Source organism: Emiliania huxleyi (genome assembly GCF_000372725.1).
Source record: "Emiliania huxleyi CCMP1516 unplaced genomic scaffold EMIHUscaffold_472, whole genome shotgun sequence".
In the NCBI taxonomy this organism is placed as follows: domain Eukaryota; phylum Haptophyta; order Isochrysidales; family Noelaerhabdaceae; genus Emiliania; species Emiliania huxleyi.
In genome coordinates, this window is record NW_005198453.1 from 1 (window position 1) to 22,945 (window position 22,945).

The following is a 22,945-nucleotide window of genomic DNA, read 5'->3' on the forward strand; positions in this document are numbered from 1 at the left end:
AACGTCGAGAGAGAGGAGCCCGGCGGAGTGCAAGGCCCAGTGCGTGTGGGTGCGGCGTGCGCGCAAGCGCCGCGCGCCTCTGCCACCCGCGCGTGCTCGACCAGCCTGTGCAGCGCGTGTGCGAGGGCGAAGGTGGCGTCGTAGCTGTACATGGCGTAGATGTCTAGCTGCTGGTTGTCCGACCCGGAGCACACGAGCGGCGTGCTCGCGTTGCCTACGGCCCGCGCCAACCCCGGCTCACCTCGCGGAGCCGCGCACGTGCACTCGGCACACGGCCGGCGTCTCTCGCGCTGCCGTCGTTGTCCGCCGCCCACATCTGCACCCCGTCGTCGTCGATCTCCAAGTCGCAGTTGCCGGCGCCGTCGCCCGCCGTGGAGGGCATGGCGCTGCGGCTCCGATTGTACCGCCGGAAGATGGGCGAGTCGGTGCTTGCGGACGGGGTGAGGCCGAAGAAGCCCTAGGGAGTGTCTGGGAAGTGTCTGGGGAGTGTCTGGGAAGTGTCTGGGAAGTGTCTGGGAAGTGTCTGGGAAGTGTCTGGGAAGTGTCTGGGAAGTGTCTGGGAAGTGTCTGGGAAGTGTCTGCCTGGAAGACGTGCCGTCTGACCGTCGGGTCCTCGATGCGCGCCATGGTCGAAGCCTGCGAGACGGCGTCGGAGCCGAGCCAGAGGAAGCCAGGCCCGCCCACGCCCGCGTCGTAAGCCTTCTCGATGAAGAGGGACGCGTCGTACCCGCCCGCGAAGATGACGATCACCGTCGCGCCAGACGCGCGCAGCGCTTCCGTCTGCTCGCTGAAGTCGCTCTCATCGTTCGCGCCGCCAGTGATGGAGACGCTGGCGAGGGTGACGATGCCCAGCGCGCTCGCCCGCCGCTTGAACGCGAGCATGCCCGACGCGCCTGCAGCCCGCCGCTCCTCTAATGCGCCTCTCCTCTCTCGCAGCTCGACGGCGAGAGCCTGCTCTACTCCTCCTACTCCTCCTCTACCCACGGGGTCTACGCCCTTGGCTCTGCGCGCCGTACGCGTCGGTCGAGGCGACGGTGGCGATCCGCTTGTAGCCAAAGAGGGAGTGGACGAGGTCGGCAAGGCCGGTCGCCTGGGCCGAGGCCGAGGAGGCTTGGGGCCGACCCGGTGCATGTGCAAATGCAGCATGTCATGTGCCTAGTCCGATGATGACGCCGCGGCCGGCTGCACATTCGACTGCTGCTCCACTCTCTGTCTATGGCCGCGCGCGCCCGGAAGCGACATCTCGGCTAGATCTCGGTAGATCTCGGCTGTCTCTCGGCTGCCTCTCTCTCTCGCCTGGAAGTCGTCTGACGGCACGGTGCGCGCAAAGTAGGGGTAGGTCGAGCCGTCGCTGAGCCCGGCGGACGTGCTCGAGTACGAGACCTGCGGGTGGCGCCGTGCGTGGCGCGCGTGTGGGGGCAGCAGCAGCTAGGAGCAGGCAGGCAGGAGCAGGGGTCCCAAACGTGCCTGCGGCGTCGACGACTCCTTGAGCGCCAACGCAGCGAGCGCCGACGGGCCCGACGACGCGGCGCCGACTATTGCGTCGCAGCCCTGCCCTTTGAACGCCGACGTCGCCAGCTCCCGCGCCTCAAAGAAGGCCGTCGCACCGTCCCGCCTCGAGTCGCGCTGTGTAAACAAGACCTCGGTCGTCGGCAGCAAATGGTCGGCGATGCCGTCCGTCTTGTTGTTGACCTCGCGGATCGCTTGCACAAAGGCAGCAAATCGGCGGGTGCCCGAATCGTCGGCCTTGAAGTCCTGCGCAGCTGTGCGGAATCTTGGGAAGAGCCCACACAAGCGGACCGAGCTCAGGGCCGACGAGGCTCCGGCCAACCCGGCAGAGAGAAGGAGCAGCGGCACCACCAGAGGTTGCTGCATGGCAACGGCTCTGCTGCTGCTTCTATGGGGCTCGAATGTACAGGCAGCAAGATTCCAGACGTCCTACGCCCAGCAGCTGCTCGCAAGTCACGGCCGTCAATGTCGGCTGCGTCCAGAAAGAAAAAATTCTTTTGGTGTGGGAGGACGGCACGCCTCCCTTGGGTTGTCTGTTTTCTTTCTTTCTTTTTTAGGACGGCACGCCGCCACCACACAGGGATTTTAAGCGCGAGGTGTGTGGTGCGCTAGCCGTCGCCCACCCGTCTGCCTCTTCCTATCTCTCTTCGCAGTCTCTCGCCGACGTGCCCACCCCGGGCTGGTCGTCTTGTCTCTTGATGGAGTATCTAGATTGGCGCCCTCTCTCTCCCATCATCCAGCTCGCTTGAGCCTCGCTGATGAGGTGCGACACAGATGCCTGGAGATGGTTTCTGCCAACATAGCTGATCTTCACCTTCCTAACATACATACATACACAGACAGTGACCGAGGGCACGGGACGTGGGACATGGCGCAAACGCACACATAGCTGAAATATACTTCGATTAGGAGTGAATAATCATCAGCTCGCTTGATCTCGCCCGCCGACTCATCAGCGGGGGCCCGATTGACGACCGAAACCCGACGAGACAATGTTTTCGCTCCTCGCCTCGCTACCTCCGAGCGCCGCCGCCGTCGCGATCGGTCCACACTTCGTGCCCTCCGGCAGCAAGCGGGTTTGGATCGGTGGGCGCCCAGCGCAGCCACTGCGACCCGAGCAGAGGCAATCGTTGCTTGCGGACTTGGCGGAGGCTGTGCTCGCGCCAAGTCCTTTTGCTTTGGTCGACATCCCTAAGCGTTCGACTCCCCGGTCTCGGCCCGTCAAAATGGCCATGGCCGACGCCGCCGACGAGGATCCGCTGACGGCCGCTCTTGGCCGCGAGGCACAGCGCTTTGCGGACGAGATGTCCCGAACTGTCAATGTCGACCATGCGGCGCTCGAGCTCGCGACCGCTGCGGCTCGTGACGCCACCATCACCACATTCGAGAGCGACGAAGCGGAGGACGATCGCTGGGCCTCCCTCTTTTTGGCGCGTGGCGCGTTCAGCGCGGAGGCGGCTTGCGCTGCCGCAGAGTTCCGCCGCACGTGGATCTCGCCGCAGCCGTGAGCGTGCCCTGGGGCCGCTCGGCCGACTGTGGATTGACTGTGCTGCATGTCTTCAAGTCCTCCTCCGTCTCATGTACAATTCTACTCGAATCAAAAGAGCGAGACGCGCCCTCGCTCTCGATCTCTCGTCAAAGACGTCTCGCGCCTCTCTCTCTCACGTCTCTCAGCCACAGGCTGAGGCACAGGGTCTCACATGTGACATGACCCGGCTCTCACGTCACTCGCTCTGCACACTGCAGCGCGTGCGGGGTGCGTGTACTCTACGTGCCGCGCGTACATGCACTCTAAAAGCTGCGCACAACACACGCGCTCGCGCGCGCGCCCCTCGGCGGGCATGCGCACACGAGAGACGACTCAAAGCTCGCTACTGCGCGGCCTAAGGCTGCCTTCGCTACCGCGTGAGCCTGGCCGCCCCGCGCGCCTCCAGCACGTCCAGGTAGCGCTGCACAGTCCCGCGCGCCCGCTTGGCGGAGCGCGCCAAGTCTGCAGCGTCGTCCTCGTCCCGCCTGCGCGGGTCCGATACGCCCTTGAGCACCTGAGGAGGAGAGAGGTCCCGGGAGGAGGTGGGTCGGCGAGGATGGCGGCGGCTGGTGCTCGAGCCCCTCCTCCCGGGCGCATCTCGGCGCATCTCGGCGCATCGTGGGTCGAGGCTATGGTACCTGGTACTCGAGCTCCTCGCGCACGTCCGCCAGCGCCGCCAGCACCTCCCGCTTCCTTGGCTCTGTGGCGTCGCCGGGCGTGCACGCCTCGAGGGCAGTGGTAAGCTCTGCGGGGTCGGCGAGGAGGCGCTCGTCCGTGAAGATCGCCCTCGTGGCGCGCACGTCCACGGCGAGGGCGTTGTTGGCCACCCGCGTCAGCCGCTCCGGCAAGGCCTCGAGGGCGGCGTACGAGCATCGCGGCGCCGCCGCCCTCGCCTCTGGCAAGGTGCAGCCGCACAAGCCCGCGCAGAGCAGCAGCGAGGCGGCGCCCACAGCGTTGCGCCGGCGCGCCGCAGGCGGCGGTTCGCGCGGTAATGCATCGTTGCCCGCGGCCCGTCCCCTCGCCCGCGCCTGCTAGCGGAAGAGCGACGGGTCGAACAGAACGCTGAAGCCCTCCTTCCGCAGCCGCCGCCGTGCCGCCCGCACCTTTTCTTCGCCGCCGAGGCGGCGGACGACAGGATCCGCCGCAAAACCCTCGCGCTCGCGCCCGTTGATGACGCGGAAGAAAGTGCCACCCAGCAGTGCAAGCGGGCCACCAGCGAAAGCCGTCAGGTAAAACTGCTGCCGTTCTGCGTCGGTCATTAGCTGCGCGGCGCGGTCACTGATGATAGCAGTGGGAACTGTGGGAAGCACCATGCATGGGACAAGAATGAGGCCCAGCAGCGGCATGTGATGGAGTCGCACACCGAGGTCCAACGCTGCGAGGGGTGGGGGCGCCAGGCGCCCTCCCACCACTGTTCATGTTCACACCGGGGGGCGAGAGCCCCGACTGTGGGCACAGGTTTCCTTCTTCTTGGAGGGTGGACTTCGGCGCGAGCTCGGGCGTCATGACCGCGCCCGTGAACAGCGCCTTGACCTTGTCCGGGGCCGACGGGCTTGACACGCCCTCGGCCCTTCCCTCGACGGCGGGGGGAGCTTCTCTGTGCGCGCGGCCTTTGCCTTGCGGCCGCTCGACAGTTCATGGTCTCCCTCGATCTCCATTAGTAGCGCCTCTTCACGACCAGCACGCTGTGAAATCGATTAGTCCCAACAACCGTTAAGAAAACCAAAATACGCCAATGACTGGTGTGTGCTGTAAGCTGGCTGTAAGCTGTGTCGCCACTTTTGTGTCGAGTCCGCCCTTCTCACAGGGGACTCCCTCTCTCTCTCGCTCCCTTCCTGCTCCCACCCTCCTACCCCTCTCTCTGATTTCTTTAGCTCTCTCTAACCTACGACATCGCCGTCGCCGGCGTCGCTCTGACTCGCGCTCGTTTCCCTTCACCGGCCGCACAGAGATTCAGTTTGCTTACACTGACTGACTCTCGCCCCCGGGGCCACCGGGCGCGTTTCAGCTTTCACACATCACACACTGGGGAAGCCCGCGAACTCTTCTCCGTCTTCATTTTTGTCGGAGCCACGTCAAAACTAATCTTAACCTTCTACCTTAGGCTCGAAAATGTTTTCGGTGTCATTCTGGTACACGTACGCCCCCTTGTAGAGCGACCAGAGAACGAAGGCTTGGAGGTGGTTGCCCACTTGGCAGAAGCAGGGCGGGAAGCAGAGGTAGCAGCGCAGCCACCACGCCGCATCGGTGACGTCTGACCTCTTCGTCGCCGTTTTGAACGTGAACGACGCGCCGGACACGCTCGTGGGCTTCTTGCACGCGAACACGGACAGCGGGAATGGGCATGTGGTTGGCCCTCCGCAGACTGATGTGTGGTAGCCGCCATTCACCAGCGGCTTGGAGACGTAGCCACCCCCGAGGTTGCCAAGGAGTGGGTAGCAGCCAGCGTACTTGTTTGAGTTGCAATTGAAGAGGCAGCAACCGAGAGCGGGTAGAATCAGCGGTGCAGCCGTGAGGTAGTCGCCAGCTTGGACCCACCTAGCAGCACGGCACACGCACGGCGTAGCCAGCCATCGCGTGGATATTAAGCTGGGCTAGCGCTCACCGCAGCGACGTGATTGTCCCGCCTTTCTCCGGCCACTGCGCTGTCTCGCCGACAGCACCGCCGCCTTCGCCGCGGGCGACCAACTTCGTCGCGATAGCCTCGGCCGAGTCTGGAGTGAAGGCGATGATTGACTCGTACGTGATGAGGCGCACCTGTGGGTACGCGTGCCGCGCCTGTAAGCATCGCGTCGCGCGAGGATGGACTCGCGTGTGCCACGAGGAGAGGTTCCACGCCTTGGCTTTGTACTTGAGCGCGATATGGACCGCCGCGATCGTCGCCTATGAGATCGCCGCGATCGTGGGGCGTGCCTGGATGCCACACTCGTAGGCACAGCATCTGCACCTGCGACCCCCCAAGACTGTGCCCTGTGATTGTGATATTCATGACATCGCTTGCGGCGTCGAAGGTCGGATCCGAGGCGGGTTTGAAGCCAGCGACCTTCTCGAGCGCCTCCGTCACGCCCATGGCTGGATGCTCGCCCCCACTCTCTCCGTCGAACATGTGCTCGTGCGCCTGAGAGCAGACGCGTGCTGTGAGCAGTGCCCGGCTCGTCCGACCCTTCTCGCGTGGAGGCTTCTCTCTCTCCTGCAGCTCCGCCGCATAAACGTCAAAGCCGGTGTCCACCTTCTCGCTGCCACCGTTTTCGTACCGCAGCCTGTGCGCCCCAATGCACTCTGTGCAGGAGCACCGACTGCAGACGTGTCTGATTATTGGATCGAAGCCGTCCTGGCAGCAGCCTTCAGTGATGCCCCCTTCGCCTTCGGTCCCCGCAAAGGAGAGAATGAAGGAACCGGCAGGAGCAAAGCTCATGTCGCCACTCGTCCAGTCCTCGTTGACCTTTGAGAGGTAGTACCTGCCCTGCAGAGATACCGCATCGAACTGCTTGCACCGCGTATCGTTTTTGAAGAAGGAGCCCATCTTCAGGTAGTTGACCGTGCCATCGCTCGTGCCGCCGCCCATGCGTTCACTCAGTGTCTCCAAGGTACTTGTAAAGTCAACACCGTTGAAGACGCGCACCGCATTTCGTTTGAGCGGGATGGCTTCAGAATCCTTGGCATCATCCGGCACAGCGTATGCGTTCCACGCATGCAACATCCAGAATGGGCCGGTCGCGCGAAGCGCCTGCTCGGCTGTCGGCTGGGAGAATCCACCGTCAATGCCTCGCGCCGCCGCCTGGACGGTGGAGTGTGTCCCGTGCTTTTCGCGCTGGTGCGCTACAAACGAAAGAGAAGGCTTGGGCACGCTGGGCTCGGGCATTGGCTAGCCCGCAGCTCGTGGCCGTCGTTTGCTATCACGCGGCGTGGCGCGGACTGCTGTGAGCTCGTGCGGAAACGGCGGTAGCAAATGGCAAATGCGTATTGCTCCGCTTAATACCCTGGTACGTCGCCTGTGGCGCTATGCGCTGGTCTGTAAGAAGTTAGAGTAACACTGTCCCCCTTTTCTCCCAGTAGACCTGTTCCTTTTTACCCATCTCACACTACGTTTTTTTATTTATTTCTCCCAGTAAGCTTTAAAGTACGTACACCCAAGAGTACACAAACTTCTAACTTGCCGTTCCGCTTCATCATGCTCAAGCTGCTTGTAGCCGCCTTAGCGGGGTCCGCAATGGCCCTTGAGCCAACCGTCCGCGTGTTTGCCAGCGCTGACTGCACGGGCGCCTACGAAACGGCGCTCCTTGACTCGTACTCGGACTTGCAGATGATGTTCATCTCATCATCTTGCGACGGTGAAACCTTCGAGGTTGGCTCCTGGAATATAGCGCGGATCGACCTCTTTGGGTCACTGCCTTCCCGGCGGGTTGGCTGTAGAGCCTCTACAACAAACTCTACAGCAAAATCGCGCTCTACATCGCTCTACAACGCACGCAGTTCGTCACGCGGCGGATGTAGAGCTCTACAGCTCTACAGGTACAGCGCTCCAGAGCGCTCTACAGCTCTACAGCTCTACAGCGCTCTACACTCTACATCCTCTACACCCTCCCTCAGTCGTGCAGGGGTTGCGGGACCCTGTCCAGTGTCCTCCTCCCCATCCCTCGTTTGGGTTTGTCTGTTTTCTTTCTTTCTTTCTTGGTGTGTGGGCCGAGCTCAGCTGGCATGCTGGCAGACGTGCGTAGCCTCCTCACTCCTCAGCGCGCGGGTGGGCGAATTGCGAATGGGTGGGCGAAAATCACGCTTCGTTGAAACGCGAGAGTGTATTCACCTAGCACCGGCGTCGCGCGCGTGCTAGTTAGTGGCGGGACAGGAGGGAAGATCCAAGGAAGCACTACAGCGAGAGCAGTTACGATCTCCGCATTCCAACGCCCCCCCAGCGGGCAGCGACAGTGTGACCGGAGACGATGTGGAGAGATGGGACGATAGATGGGACGATTACATGTACATGTTGCCGGTTGCCCTCTCCACCCTCTCCAGCGTTGAGCGGGGCTGGCTAAGCGTCAACCTGACGTCTTTTCAGGTCGTTCTTGCGCGCTATGAAAGATCCAATGAAGGAGTCAAAGGCGGCCACATGAGGTTCTACTCACGTAGGCGGCGAGGGTGTGGGCGGGCTGGGAGGCCGCTGCCAAGGCCGCGCAGGAATTTGAGCACCACGTCGAGGGACGCTACCCCTGTGCCCGCCGCCTCACTCTCTGGCCCAGCCGCCGCCTGCGCGGTCGAGCCGGCCGTCGCTTGCAGCGCGCGCCTTTGGGGCGGAGGGCTTGGGCCTGCGGGCGCCGGCGGCGGCGACGGCGGCGGCGGCGGCGGCGGCGATGGCGGCGATGGCGGCGGCGATGGCGGCGTGCCTCCCCCGCTGCCAAGGCCGAACATGTCGAAGAAGTCTGCGTTGTTATCGGCGCACCCCCTGGCGAAGCTGTTGCCGATGTCGTCGTTCAGGAACGGCTGCGTGTTCAGCGCCTCGGCCGCCTCGGTGTAGAGGTCCTCAAGGGCAGCCTTGCTGGTCAGGTCGAACCAGCCGCGCGTCGTAAAGTTGGCCAAGGTGCGGTAGAGCACGTCTCCCACCTGCACGAGCGAGTTTGCGGCCACGCCAACGCCTTCACAAAGGGAGGCACAAGAAGGGAAGCAGAGCTCGTCGCTGGCGCACTTCAGGACGGTGAAGGCGCAGCCGGCGCCGAGCATGAAGTCGATGTTGCGCTGGGTCGCGAGCCACGCAACGACGGCCAAGTCCGTGGACCCATCGAGCAACAAGCGCAACGCGTCGAACTCGTTGACCAGCTGCGGCTGCTTAGAGTTCGGGAAGCGACAAGCATCGATTCCTAACCCTGTGAAGGGCGGCGCCTGCCCTTCACAGCGCGGGCCTTCCACAGAGATGCACGGCCGTGACGAGCCACTCGACTCGCACGGGACGCACGGGAGCAGGTTCTCGCACGTGAGCATCGAAGCGTCCGCCACCTCGACGCTCGTAGCGTTGGGCCGCAGCAGCGGCGCCGACGCCGCGGAGAGCGGCGTGATGATTCTACTCCTGTCGCCATTCTCCACCTGGGTGCTACCCTCTCCGCGGAGGAGCGATGACTCGAGGGGCAGGTTGAGCGGCCTGTTTGCTAGGCTGTCCCTGCAGCGGCCAGGATTGTCACCCAGCGCAGCCGGCTTCACCCGCACGCGCTCTTCGGCAGCGCCAATCTCGACAAAGAAGGCGCCGTTGATGGTGCTCGTGCCGCTCCGCTCGGTGGGGAAGCCGAGCTCGTTGACGCTCGAGTCGAGCAGGAGGTCGCTATTCTGGTCGACGAACACCTCGCAGTTCGTGATGTAGCCGAACACCGCGATCTCCCCGTCCGCGAAGTTGTACTTGCAGAGGGCGGCGTTGTTGACGTCGACATCCGGGTTGAAGTTTTTGGCGATCGAGTCCATACAGCCTTCGATCGGCGGGGCGAGCGGCGGCAATGAAGGCGACGGAGGAGGCGGCGATGGCGAGGCGGACGGCGGCGGCGTGGGAGGCGGCGAGGGCGACAGCGACGGCGGCGGCGGCGAGGGCGGCGGAGGGGCAGGCGGCGGCGGCACCGGAGGCGGCGGCGTGGGAGGCGGCGAGGGCGACAGCGACGGCGGCGGCGGCGAGGGCGGCGGAGGGGCAGGCGGCGGCGGTGCAGGAGGCGGCGGCGTGGGAGGCGGCGAGGGCGACAGCGGCGGCGGCGGCGGCGAGGGCGGCGGAGGGGCCGGCGGCGGAGGGGCCGGAGGCGGCGGCGTGGGAGGCGGTGAGGGCGACAGCGACGGCGGCGGCGAGGTTTGCGGCGGAGGGGCAGGCGGCGGCGGTGCCGGAGGCGGCGGCGTGGGAGGCGGTGAGGGCGACAGCGACGGCGGCGGCGAGGTTTGCGGCGGAGGGGCAGGCGGCGGCGGTGCCGGAGGCGGCGGCGTGGGAGGCGGTGAGGGCGACAGCGACGGCGGCGGCGAGGCCGGCGGAGGGGCCGGCGGCGGAGGGGCCGGCGGCGGCGGTGCCGGAGGCGGCGGCGTGGGAGGCGGTGAGGGCGACAGCGACGGCGGCGGCGGCGAGGGCGGCGGAGGGGCCGGCGGCGGAGGGGCCGGCGGCGGCGGTGCCGGCGGCGGCGGCGTGGGAGGCGGTGAGGGCGACAGCGACGGCGGCGGCGGCGAGGGCGGCGGAGGGGCCGGCGGCGGAGGGGCCGGCGGCGGCGGTGCCGGAGGCGGCGGCGGTGGTGATGGTGGCGGCGGCGGCGACGGCGACGGCGAGGTTTGCGGCGGAGGCGGCGACTGGAAGGGGTGGCAGGCGCCACACTCTTCCGGAAATTCCTCTGCCACCTTTTCGCAAGCCTCCACCTCTGTCCGGCCGGTGTTGCTCTTCACCCAGTTCATGCGAGACTCGCACGATGAGAAGCCCTTGTAGTTGGCGGTCAGATCTTGGGCGAGCGTTGCGAGGACGGCGTCGGTGCAGCTGTCCACGCCACACCGAGCAGCCAGGACGTAGGGCGGCGGCGGTGACGGCGGCGGCGGTGGTGATGGTGGCGGCGGCGGCGACGGCGACGGCGAGGTTTGCGGCGGAGGCGGCGACTGGAAGGGGTGGCAGGCGCCACACTCTTCCGGAAATTCCTCTGCCACCTTTTCGCAAGCCTCCACCTCTGTCCGGCCGGTGTTGCTCTTCACCCAGTTCATGCGAGACTCGCACGATGAGAAGCCCTTGTAGCCTGCGGTCAGATCTCGGGCGAGCGTTGCGAGGACGGCGTCGGTGCAGCTGTCCACGCCACACCGAGCAGCCAGGACGTAGGGCAGTGAGACGAGAAGAGGCACGACGCTTGGCATGGCTATCGGGTGTGCTTTTCAGAGCCACACCGGCTGTCATCAGGTGCGCTTCGTCAGGCGCTGACAGCTTTTTCTTTTTTCGAAAACGCTCGGCCTTTCGCCCAGAAGCGAAATACGCAAGGAGATGGCATCAGATACGCACAAATATGTCCAGCCTCGGAGCAAATATACAACGCCGCGGCGGGTCGAAAAAAGAAAACAAAGGCCGCGGCGTCGCCGTCGGAGCGCGCTGACGTCATCATGGCGTCGGCCAACCCGGAGCGCGCATGGAAGGAGCTCTCCGTGAGCAGCCCCGAGGTCGTGGCACGCATCTCGCAGGCGAAGCGCGAGTTCGCCACCTACCAGCGGTCGCGAGGCGGCCATATCCTACGGCTGATGGCGTGAGCTAGTGGGCGCGTGACGTGAGTCCATGAGAGCGTCGCCCCGCGTTGCGAGCAAGCAAACACACATGTCCGTCTGTCGCCTTCGAGTAAGCACACAGGAAAGAAAAACTCGCGGGCTGCAAGTGCGAAGTTACTCTGAGGATGTGAAACAAACAGTCGAAAAATCTCGGTGATCTCGCGCGATGCGCTGTTTGGTCGTCGTTTTAAATAGACAAACAGAGAAAGAGACTAAAAGAAAGAAAGAAAACAGACAACCCAAGGGAGGGATGGGAGGACGGCCAGAGAAAGAGACTGGTGGGCGGCCACGAGCTTTTCAAATTCTTTTTCAAACTTCGCGCGTGCGTTGTCACGAGTGCACGCCGTCCCACCACGCTCCATTATATGCAGGACGCGGCCCAGACCGAGATCGACGACGTCGTGGAGGTTGGCCTCGACCGTGAACCTGCCGACGAGCCTTCCAAGGTTGGCATTGCCAGCCTCCGCGCCATAGACGACGAGGACCCTGGAGGCTCAGACAAGGCGCGGCTGATGGGCACGCCTGCGGGCTCGGTCGGTGAGGGTTTGGTGGTGAATTGGCACTCGTACGCGCGGCCGTTTGAGGCGGGCGCGCTCTCGCTCGTGGCACTGCTGCAGTTGGCCGCGCTCGGCGGCGGCGACTGGTTGCACGGCACCAACCGCGACGCCGAGCCGGTCTTCGCCGGCCTCCGTGCAGCAATGGTGGGCAACCAGACGGGTCGGCTGGACGAGGCGTGCCAGCCTAGCGACCCGTCGGACCGGGTGACCTGCGCTGTCAAGGCAGCGGGCGGCGTCGCAGCCACCCTCCTTACTCTCGCCCTCGTCTCCTCGCTGCTTCTCCTCGGCCGCCTCGCTCTAGAGGTGTGCAGACAGCTTCGCCTCCAAGTTCCCATCGCACTACAGACTCGATATCCACGAGAGACGCCGCCCTGACCCAACGCCCGCCCGCCGCCGCACGTCACCTCCCACCATCGCATCTCCGTGAGCAGGCGATGCACAGTCGGGGCATGCTGGCGGTGGCCGTGGCAAAGCTCAAGGAGCAGCACGTGCCGCTCTCCTCCTTGGCTCCGGTCCGGTCCATCGGCCCGCCGGCCGCCTGGGCCGCGCTCCTCCTCCTCCAATGCCTCGCCCTCCTCCAGTACGCCGCTTCGTCGCCCGCCAGCCTCGGCGCCGGCCGCGCGGAGCTCGGCTTTTCGTATGGGCTTGTCCGGCTCGCTCTCATCGTGAGCATGCTCGGAAGCCTCGCCCACGCCGTCTCCGCCGGCGCGCTCTCCGACGCGGGCGATGAGCTGCTTCTTGAGGCGCTCGACGCCGCCCAGTCCGGGCTGACCGGGCTGGGCAAGCGGCCTCGCCTGCTCCAGTCGGCACGCCGCCCCTGTCCCATGGTGCCATTCGACACACGCGCCTTGGCGCTCAGGCGGGAGGTGTCGGTCGTAGGCGCTCCTCGCCTGGCTCGTGATTGAGGTGCTGCGCTGGGCCGTCGCCGTGGGTTGGGGAGGGCTGCTGGCACTGTACGGGCTGGCGGCGCAGGTGCTCGACACGGGCGTCTCAGCCATCTCCTCCTCTGGTCCCCAACCCTCACTCGCCGCCCCCCCTTCACCCTCCCGGTGCAGCGCCTCCGCTCACGGCTGCACCTCAAGCTCTGGGCGCTCGCGACCTCCGTCTGCTTGCTCTTCGACGTGCTGCAGCTCGCGTCGATGCCATACGCACCGCTGCAGTGGCTGCTCCTCCTCTGCAAGGCCGTCGCCCTCTTCCTCCTCCTTCGCTTCCAGGAGGAGCACCTCTGAGCCGAAGCTCGCGCCGGGCAAAGTGCTATGCCGCTCGGGAGCCTCAGGCGGGGCATGCGGCTTCGAAGTTTGATATTGACTGTGACAGACCGTCGGCGGCCAGCACACATGGCGCGCCCTCTGGGTGACAACCCGCTGTTGTGGTCGAGGCTTCGGGGGATGTGTGTTTGGTATGGAGAGAAGGCGTTTCAGCCCGCCAGCATCATCGCTCGAAACACAAGCCGGCGAAGCCGCATCACGGTTCACGGATCACGCCGATCGGCGCGCCCCAGATGCCAGATGGCATGGGCCATGCCCCATGGCACTCCCCCCCCCGGGGAAGGCGGCTTGCCGCTCCAGGCCCGCTCGTTTTTTTCGATACGTTATTTATGCAAAATAAAATAAAGATCGTTAGTAGAAGCATCGACCGCTGTCGCGGCGGCCCTCCTCACCCTCCTCCCTCGAGCTGCTCTGACCTGCACCTCATCGAAACATGTCAGACGTCCTGCAAGGTGGTGCCCGCCTTTCATAGGAAGCCTTGTTCAGGAAGGACGTTGCAGGACTCTCAAAACTCGCCGCCCACCCTCACGTGCGCTGCCAGCCAGCCCCTGCCAGCCCCCGCCAGCCAGCCTGCCGCGCCACCTCCGCCGCGACGCCGCGGCGGCTCCTCCTCCCTCCAGTGCGCGCCTCACGTCTCTCCGCGCGCCGTGTCCGCAGGATACCAACCATGCCGGTGTTCTCAAAGCTTGTTGTGATCGCCGCCACTGCCGCCATCGACATCGCGATGGCTGCACCAGTCAGCGAGGCCCTGCCCGCTTGCCCGGCCTACCAAACCGAACGCCACTGCACCATTGAGGAGTGCATCAACAAGGCCCTTGCCGCAGAGGGGATGTGCTGCTACGACCACACGCATCACGTGTGCACGCCACATGGTGCGACTGCGTGCAAGGGCGCAGACCTGGCGCTCTGCCAGGCCAGTCACAAGCCCAAGAATGCTGGCCAGATCATCGTCAAGAAGTTCAGTGTGAGGAACAACTGCGACGAAGACATCGAGGTGGAGGACTTTGGCAAGGTGCCGAAGCACGAGCAGGCGACCTTCTTCTCGGCGGGGGCCGTCCCGCTTCCCGAGGCGCGCAAAGCCCCTTCGGATGCGGCGCATCTGAAGTGGAGGCGCGCGAGTTGGGACATCGAGGGCAACAATGGGCGGTGGGAGATGCCGTTCGCGATGAATGGAGCCTTCATGGTGGCGACGAACGGAGACCTCAACACGCCACTGCCGCTCACCAACCTGCCCGACGTCGAGCCGTGGTACGGATACGGCATGAGCTCGTCCCTCGTCGCATTCTCGCCGGGCACGAGCGAGCCTGCCTGCGTGGACGCCGGCGCGGCCTGGAGCGCCAAGGATGATATGAGCGACTGCGCGGCCGACGCCGGTGGTCTCGTGTGCGATGCGTCCAACCTGAGTCCCGAGTGCAGCAAGCGCAAGCCTGTGTTGCAATGCTCCATCCCGGACTACAGGATCTGCCCCGAGCACGAGCATCTGCCCTTTTGCCACACGAAGACTGCGGGTGATCTCGACCCTCGGTGCACCGACTGCCCGGGCTCGGTGCCACGCTCGCGCCGCTCTCGAGCAGCAGCCGCACCGCGTCGGCCTGCCCGTGCCAAGCGGCGTAGGTCAGCAGCGTGTACTGGTTCTCGGCCTCGAGCCGGGTGTCGAGCAGGGCCGTGAGCGCCGGGCCATGCGTCCGCCCGGCGAGGAGGGCGCGCAGCGAGGTCAAGTCGCCCCGGCGCAGGTCGGCGGGCACGTTCGGGCGGATGGCGCCGCTCATGGTGGCAGCGAACAAGAATCTTACAACAAAACTCCCTCGCACAACACTGGGCACGGGACTGGCGCGCACTGGCACTAACACAGGTACACCACGGGAGCCGCGAACAAGAATTTTACTAGGTACGGCTTTTACGCGTGAGCGGGCCCAACATGGGTGGGCGCTACGGCTGGCACCACACTCCTCTCCTTAAAATCCCTGTGTGACCTGTGTGGTGGCGGCGTGCCGTCCTCCCATCCCTCCCTTGGGTTGTCTGAACACTCCAGCGCGCGCCAGTCCCGTGCCCAGTGTCCGTGCGAGGGAGTTTGGTTGTAAAATTCTTTCTTTCTTTAGAAAACCCGGGTTGGGGAGGTGTACACCACGGGAGCCGCCTACCTCCTGCGTGCGAAAAGAATTTCACGCCGCCTGTGCACGACCTGCTTCTCCGCTCGCCGCTCGCTCGCTTCTCCGATGAGAGAGAGAGAGAGTTGTGTTTTGTGTTTGCCGATGAGCGATGTGACGCTCCTCCGATGTTTGGCGAAGCGCGACAACGCGGAGAACTCTCGAGTTTCCCTGAGTCTGAGCGCTGGTCTGGGGCAAAATCTGAGGCAAAACTGAGGAAACCGGCAAAATTACCTGGTATTTTCAGGAATGCAAAACATCGGGGGTTTTGAGGGAACGAGAGGGTGCTGTAGAGAAACACGGAAAAGAACGAGGCAGGGTGCGAGAGGAAACATACATACAGCCTAAGTCGTGGGTAGAGGGAGAAGAGGTGAAGGACGGATCTGGCCAGCTGCGCGACTGGAGACACACCAGGCGCGCAGGCGGTGAGGGTGTGTAGGGTCAAGGGTCTGGCGGGTATAGGTGGAGACAAAGAAATCGCTTGAGCTCCGATCCGATCTTGCCTTTTTATCTGTCAGCGAGCGATGTGTCTGTGCCCCCTGGGCGAGGCTGTGCGCGCGTCCAGAACAGACAGCGACGACGCGCTGGCCCGTCAACTCCTCGACCTTCTTAGGCTGCCACTGGTCCTGCCGGTCGCCGTGGCCCAGCGCGCCGTAGCCTCCATCACCCCAGCTGCAAACGGCGCCGCCGCTGGTGAGGGCGAGGCTGTGGTAATCTCCAGCCGACACGCTCACGGCACGTTCGCCGCCCAAGCGTCGAGGGGAGACGGGTCGGCGTGTTGAGCCGCGTCACGCCCTCGCCGTGGCCGAGCAGCCCTGGCATCCAGTTCTCAGCATTGCCGCATGACGAGAGCCGCCCCTCGCCGTCGATGAAGAGGCTGTGAGACTGGCCTGCCGCAACCCTCGCCGGCGGGTTGGCCTCGCGCAGCAGCGCAGCGAGGCACAGCCACCGCACGGGGCAGCTCTCGCCCTCTGGCTGCGTCGGCAGCTCGAAGCCGCGCTCTTGCACCCACACGCGGATGCCCTCCAGCGCAAGCGAGGCGTGGAAGAGGCGCGAGACGGCCGCGACGCGAGCGATGTCGGCGGGGCTCTCGCTGCGGGAGAGGGCGCGCTCGAGGAGGTCGGTGGGGAGGTCGAGGAGGCGGGCGGGCGGCGGCGTGTCTGGCGGGGGGCGGCGGTGCAAGCGGCGGCGAGACGCGAGGAAAAGAAAAACGAATGGCGCGCATCTTTCGAAGTTCTTTCTTATGGAGGTTCGCGACGTACCTAAAATTCTTCTTTGGCGGAGGGCTTGCAAGCCTAGCGGCCTCAGGAGGGACAGAGTCGACGACGACGCTGCAGCCATGCTTCGCCGTCGTCTCGCCGCCAGCGCCGTCAGCAGGTGCCACTGCCACCGCGGCGAGCCGTCGCGCGCACTCTCGCAGCGCCTTCGGCGCTGCAGCAGCACTCCTGCCACGGCCACCGCTGCAGCCGCCACCAAGGCAGCCAGCACCTCCACCACTGGCTCTGCCGGCACGAACGGAGCCAGCAGCTCCGCTCTCCCAACAGCCACGGCAATGCCGGACATCGAGCCTCTCTCGACGGCCGACTCGGCGGCTCTCGTGCGCTCCTTTCTCTGGCCGGAGCGGTGGCGGCTCGCCGGAGGCTTCGTGCTGCTCACGGCGAGCAGCAGCATCTCTCTGGTCTTCCCGCGAGTCATGGGCGAGGTGATGGACGGCTGCCTCTCCGGCGGCGGCTCGTGGACGCCGGACACCGCCGCGCTCGCCCTCTTTGCGCTCTCCGGCGTGCAGGCCGGCCTCGTGGCCTACCGCGGGCGAGAGCACCGCCGCCTCTCCCTCACTCTCCTCCTCTCCCCACGGCACACAGGCCGGCCCGACCAGCCTCCCCCCGCCGCGGCGGCATCCTCGCTGTGGCCAGGTACATTGTCAACATGGCGGGCGAGAGCGTGTCCGCCTCGCTGCGCTCGCGCGCCTTTAGCTCGCTCATGCTTGCGTCCACCGCCTTCCACGATTCGGCGGCGACAGGCGAGCTCCTCTCCCGCCTCTCGGCTGACGCGGAGGCGCTGCAGCGCGTGGTCACGACCCATGCGCTCAACGGCTTGCGAGGCGCGACGGCGCGGTGGGAGGCTGCCGGCGCGCCCGGCTGGCGGCGCCTCTTTCACGCGCTCGAGGAGATGTGAGCAGGCGTGATCATGGTGGGTGGCTGCTCGCTCGCAATGGTCTCGCTGAGTCCGAAGCTCTGCCTCGTCTCCTTCGCAACCTTCCCCGCCGCGGTCCTCCTCTCGCGGCACATGGGCAAGAGGATCAAGGCGCGGCAGAGGGCGGTGCAAGAGGCGCTCGCCGCCGCCGCCGCAGAGGCTCACTCGGCGCTGCTCAACGTGCGAACGCTGCGCCTCTTCGCGGCGGAACGGCTCGCGAGCGAGCGGTACGACGAGCGCGTGCGGGCCGCGCGGGACGAGGCAGCCACCGCAGGGCTGTACGCCGCCGCCGTCGAGTCGGGCGTGGGGCTCGCGATGCAGTCGTCTCTGCTGTCGGTTCTCGCGGTCGGCGGGCAGCAGGTGCTGGACGGCGCTCTCTCGTACGGCGAGCTCTCCTCCTTCTTCATGTACACCCTCTTCCTCGGCTTCAACGCCGGCAACATCGCCACCGCATACGCCGAGCTGCGCCGCGCCGCCGGCGCGTCGGAGCGCGTTCTCGCCCTCATCGGCCGCCCGCCTCCTCTGACCGGGTCCGGCACGCTGCCGGACTGCCGCGGGGAGTTCGCCTTCGAGAACCTCCGGTTCGCCTACCCGACGCGACCGGCCGAGACGATCCTCGACGGGCTCAGCTTGCGCGTGCGGCAGGGGGAGCGTGTCGCCGTGATTGGGCAGAGTGGCTCGGGTAAGCCGACCCCCCCTCTCCCCACGACACGTCCAGGACAACATCAACACATGCAGAAGCATGATGTCCGCGACGTGTCCCGACGTTTGCGTCCTGTAGGCAAGTCGACGCTCATCTCCCTCCTCATATCTCCCCATATCTCCCCATATCTCGCTGTAGGCAAGTCGACGCTCATCTCCCTCCTCACGGGGCTGTACGAGCCTGCGGGGGGGCGAGACATCGCCGAGATATGGCCGAGATTAGCCCTGTACGAGCTTGCGGGAGGGCGCGTGTGGGACCTCGACTAGTGTTGACAAAACACGCGATGTCAACAGCACACTGTCTCAGGCGCGTTTTGCTCGACGGTGTCGATGTGTCCACGCTCGACCCGGACCAGCTCCGCCGCGAGTGCGTCGCCGCCCCTCGGGATGGTCCGCGATCTTGCCCCGAAGCTTCTCGGAGCCTTCCTGCGCAGGTGCGTCGCAGTGGTGCCGCAGGAGCCAGTCCTGCTGAGCGGCTCGCTGCGCGACAACATTGCCCTCGGCAAGCCGGACGCTACAGAGGAGGAGCTGCGAGATGCGGCTCGCCGCGCCGGGTGAGACGCTCCGCCAGCCTCGTCTCCTTCGCCCGTCCCTCCCCTCGCTCCTTTCTCCTCGCTCCTCCCTCCTCCCTCCCCCCCCCCCCCCCTCCCTCCCCCCTCCCCCCTCCTCCCTGCTGCCTCTCGCCTCCCTCCTCCCTCTCCCCTCCCCCCTCCCTCCCCCCTCCTCCCTGCAGCCTCCCTTCTCTTCTCCCTCCTCCCTCCTCCCACGAGCCATCTCCGGCGCTCTCTCTTCAGGTGCGATTTCGCCCTCTCTGGAGGGGCGTGGGAGCGCGAGGTGGGAGAGCAGGGGATGCAACTCTCGGGTGGGCAGCGGCAGCGCATCGCGCTCGCGCGCGTGCTGCTGCGCCCGTCGCCCGTGGTCGCGCTCGGACGAGTCCAGCCCGCAGCTCGACCGGCGCCTCTTCACGCCGCCTCGCCGTGAACAGGTCGCGCTAGACGAGTTCACCGCCGCACTCGACCCGGCGACCGAGGCGGCGCTGCTCGACTCGGTGGAGGAGGCCCTCGCCGGCAGGACGCTCCTCCTCGTCACGCACCGCAAGTCGGCGCTCCGGATCGCCGACCGTGTCGTCGAGCTCGGGCCCGCCGGACGCGTGATCAGCGACTCGTCGTCTGCTGCTGGCGGGTCCTCGGCGACCCGGCGATGATCTTGCGCGATGTCTACAAACGTTCTCTCTCACGATGAAGGGTATCGGCTACCCTGGTCAACGTGTCCTCCACCACACCACAATGTGTTACTTTAAACGGAGTTCATACTTCTCTGAACCAAAGGAAATTGAAAGGACGTAAGAGCAAAAAACACGCGCACAAAAAGCAATCTTGCACGCGCGCAACGACCAACGTTCCTCCTCGCGCACTAAGATCTAGCAATCCACGAGGAGCAGAACTTCAGCTGGCCGTCGCTCTCTCGCTGAGCAAGCCAAAGGCCCAATGCAGGCCGAGGCGGAGGGCGGCGACAACGAGCGCGGACAAGAGCATCGGGTTGCCCCAGATCCGACTGCCAACCTGTGCATGGGCTGGCAGTGGGGGTACCGAGGCGGGAGCGGCGGGACTCCACCCGCCATCTCGGGGTAGCGTCACCTTTGGGGCCACTTGTCCCACCGCAATCTGGGCTCGCACCGGCACCATCCGGACGGCGTGGACGGCCGTAGCGCGCAGAGGCGGGGGCAGCCAGCCGACCCAGTCGGGCTCGTTGAACGCCTCGAGCACCTGCGTCCAGGCAATGCAGTCTGTTGCCGAGCGATTTATCGTGTGGGTCTCTCGCAAAGTCGGTAGTCGTGTGCACGCGCTCGCTCTCTCCGGTAGGCACGAGTCACCGCTGCGTGCCCAAGGAAGCGCGCATAGTCGATGGCGCGGAAGCCTGCGGAGGTGCAGCACAGAAAACTGTGAGGGCGTGCGGCGGAGCAACGTCGGCGCGTCCCACATGACGGCCCTTGTGGCAATAGACATGCGGGTCGGCATGGGCCACCAGCAACGTCTCGACGAGCGAAGCCTTGCCGTGCCTGCGAGGCCGCGGCGAGAGCTTGCACCAACTGCCAGTGCTGCTGACAGCCCTGTTGCTGAAGGGCCTGGCTTCGACACGCAACGCCGGCGAGGCCATCTACTGCGCACCGTGCGGCCCACATGAGCGCCGTCTGCCCCATCTCGCTCTGGATTGAGAGGTCGGCGCCGGCACCCAGCAGCACCTACAGCGTCGAGTATCACGTGGCGAGGATTGTCCTGCCCAGCTCCCTCGCAGGTCAGCCGAGGAGCCTCTGCGACAGCGACGCCGCTCTGCCCCTCGGCCTCGGCGCAATTCATGAGGGCGGTGGTGCCTTTCGAGTCAGCCGCATCGACATTGACTCGCTGTCCTGCGCGGCGCGAACGACAAGCCGACAAACTCAGGTCGCGGATGTGAGCGGCGCAACATTGTGCGCAGATGGTGCGACGCAATGCGGATTGCATCCTCACCTATCAGCTCCTGGATCTCGCCGAGGGCGCCCGCCCGCGCCAGGCGCCGGAGGTCGCGCTCCCGACTCGCAGCTGCGGTCGCTTCGGCTGCTGCCGCGTCCTCTTCAATCGCGTCCATTGTTGTTCGGTGTGTCGCGTGAAATTGGCCGCGCGAAACCCCGATGCCGATTCCTCGGCCTGCGGTAAAAAGGGAATTTTACAACTAAGGGAACCGACAGCGAAAGAAACCCAAATCAAAATTCTACTGGCAGAGACCCCCCTCCTCCTCGCGCTGGGAGAAGCGATACCCGCCCGCCGCCGCACCCGCGCCTAAGGCTAAGCCCACTCCACTACATCCAGACTGCGATAGAATCGCGTCGCGCCGTCGCAATCGGCACCACCGCCTCCCACGCATTCGTACCCAAGTCGTACCGCTCCACCGAGCTGAGATGGCCGCCGTTCCATCCGCCAACAGCATACAGTTTGCCATCGAGCACCGCCAAGGCGTGAGCCCGCCGCGCCGCTGCCATCGGCGCCACCGCCTCCCACGCGTTCGTCGCCGGATCGTACCGCTCCACCGAGCTGAGGTAGCCGTAGTCGCCGTTGTACCCGCCAACAGCGTACAGCTTGCCGTCGAGCACCGCCACTCCGGGACCGTTCCGCGCCGTGGTCATCGGCGCCACCGCCTCCCACGCATCCAGCGCCGGATCGTACCGCTCGATCGAGTTGAGGTAGTCGGCGTAGTACCCGCCCAAGGCGTACAGCTTACCGTCGAGCACCGCCACGGCGTGATTAATCCGCGCCGCCGCCATCGGCGCCACCGCCTCCCACGCGTTCGTCGCGGGATCGTACCGCTCCACGGAGGTGAGGAGGTCGCCGCCGATCCACCCGCCCACAGCGTAGAGCTCGCCGTCGAGCGCCGCCACGGCGTGGTTAAGCCGCGCCTCTGCCAGCGGCGCCACCGCCTCCCACGCTTTCGTTTCAAAGTCGTACCGCTCCACCACGCTGGAAATTGCGAGGTCAGCCTCATTCCTGCCGCCCGCCGCGTAGAGCTTGCCGTCGAGCATCGCCATGCGGACATAGTTTCGTGCCGTCGGCATCGGCGCCACAGCCTCCTCCTCCCACTCGTTTGTTGACGGGTCGTACCGCTCCAGCGAGTTGACAAACTCGCCACCGCTGCGGCCGCCGATCACGGTCAGGCGCGGCCTCTCGCGCTTCTTCAGCGTCTCCTTCCAGCCGCGGCGCCACGCGCGGCACGTCCCCTTGATGGCGTGCTCCTTGGTCGGCAGCTGGGCGAGGATGTGCGGTACGAGGTCCGGCGAGAGGAGGACCTCGGAGAGCACCCACTCGGGCTGCTCCACGAGCCGTGTGGCGTGCTCGTCCGCCACACGCAGCGCGGCGTCGCTCGCGCCCGCCTGCGCCTCGATGATGGCGCACAGCTGCGCTGGCGAGAGGCCCGCGACGCGCGCGCCGATGCGGTGGGAGGCCATATATGTGTCCGCGCCGGCCGAACCCGAGAGCTGAGGCCTTGGATTCGCTCGCAAGGCCCGTGCGGTACTGGCCCTTCTTCACCTTCCTGTCATCATCTGTCTTGCGTCCACCCATACCGCGTTGGTGTCCAGTCCGAGCCTGGCTGTTCTTCACCTTTCTACCTACCTACCTTCCTGCCTAACCTAACCTGGTCTCTATCCGTGGGCGCATGTTGCATCGTCCCTCGAGCGAAGATAGCCAAGAGGGGCGAGCTCGCTGTCGGCTGCGGGGAACCGCGCCCTCGCTCGCCAAGGAGCTGCAGGGGGGCGGTCGGGTAAGGGGCCAGGGGAAGGAAGGAAGGGTTTGGGCTCTGGGGGCAAGAGAGTGCCCATAGGGCGTCGTTGCTTTGCTGCGGTGTCTCAGCAGCGCGTTTTGGCTGCCATATGTGAGTAAGAGGGTCGCACGGAACGGTGTCCCATACACAACAGTGATTGGTTGATCACGGAACGGTGTCCCATACACAACCGTGATTGGTTGATCACGATAATAAACACATGGTGGGGCAAGGGGGCGGCCCTCGCGTCTCCACGTCTAGACGACACGACAGGAACCCCACGGCATTACACACGTGCAAGGCGCCCAGTGCGCGTAGGACTGCCCGTTCCTCCCGTCGCCTCTTTCGAATGTCAGTCAGTCCCTCCTTCACGAATTGCCCCCTGACACAGTTATTGTTATGGTGTTATGGCTCTCTGGGCATGGCCCCATAACAGCCATAACACCCATAACATGTTATGGATGGGACTGAGCCGGTGTGGGCGGGCCCCATCGCGCGGTGGGTCGCTCG

The 22,945-nt window shown here is 65.5% G+C and overlaps 4 protein-coding genes across 4 annotated transcripts; 2 read left to right on the forward strand and 2 right to left on the reverse strand.

Annotated features, from left to right (window-relative positions):
* Positions 1 to 86: 86 nt before the first annotated feature.
* EMIHUDRAFT_459284 (hypothetical protein) lies at positions 87 to 1,876 on the reverse strand (the record flags this gene model as incomplete). The annotated part of the gene is made up of 6 exons (XM_005767938.1): positions 87 to 214; positions 259 to 457; positions 604 to 893; positions 1,012 to 1,090; positions 1,297 to 1,383; positions 1,468 to 1,876. Coding segments are annotated over 6 exons (1,192 nt in total), but the record flags the coding sequence as incomplete, so codon positions are not given.
* Positions 1,877 to 2,498: 622 nt separating this feature from the next.
* On the forward strand, positions 2,499 to 3,131 carry EMIHUDRAFT_445558 (hypothetical protein; the record flags this gene model as incomplete). The annotated part of the gene is made up of 1 exon (XM_005767939.1): positions 2,499 to 3,131. The coding sequence occupies one exon, from the start codon at positions 2,502 to 2,504 to the stop codon at positions 3,015 to 3,017; it is 516 nt and encodes a 171-aa protein (XP_005767996.1). The 3' UTR covers positions 3,018 to 3,131.
* A 10,639-nt stretch (positions 3,132 to 13,770) lies between these two features.
* On the forward strand, positions 13,771 to 19,349 carry EMIHUDRAFT_119304 (putative ABC transporter; the record flags this gene model as incomplete). Its single annotated transcript, XM_005767940.1, has 7 exons — positions 13,771 to 14,532; positions 16,728 to 17,163; positions 17,430 to 18,125; positions 18,285 to 18,394; positions 18,602 to 18,699; positions 18,940 to 19,063; positions 19,131 to 19,349. The coding sequence occupies 7 exons, from the start codon at positions 13,771 to 13,773 to the stop codon at positions 19,347 to 19,349; spliced, it is 2,445 nt and encodes an 814-aa protein (XP_005767997.1).
* A 241-nt stretch (positions 19,350 to 19,590) lies between these two features.
* Positions 19,591 to 22,121, reverse strand: EMIHUDRAFT_245694 (hypothetical protein; the record flags this gene model as incomplete). Its single annotated transcript, XM_005767941.1, has 9 exons — positions 19,591 to 19,707; positions 19,822 to 19,911; positions 20,019 to 20,062; positions 20,131 to 20,204; positions 20,314 to 20,387; positions 20,464 to 20,552; positions 20,653 to 20,829; positions 20,940 to 20,961; positions 21,825 to 22,121. The coding sequence occupies 9 exons, from the start codon at positions 22,119 to 22,121 to the stop codon at positions 19,591 to 19,593; spliced, it is 984 nt and encodes a 327-aa protein (XP_005767998.1).
* Positions 22,122 to 22,945: the final 824 nt, after the last annotated feature.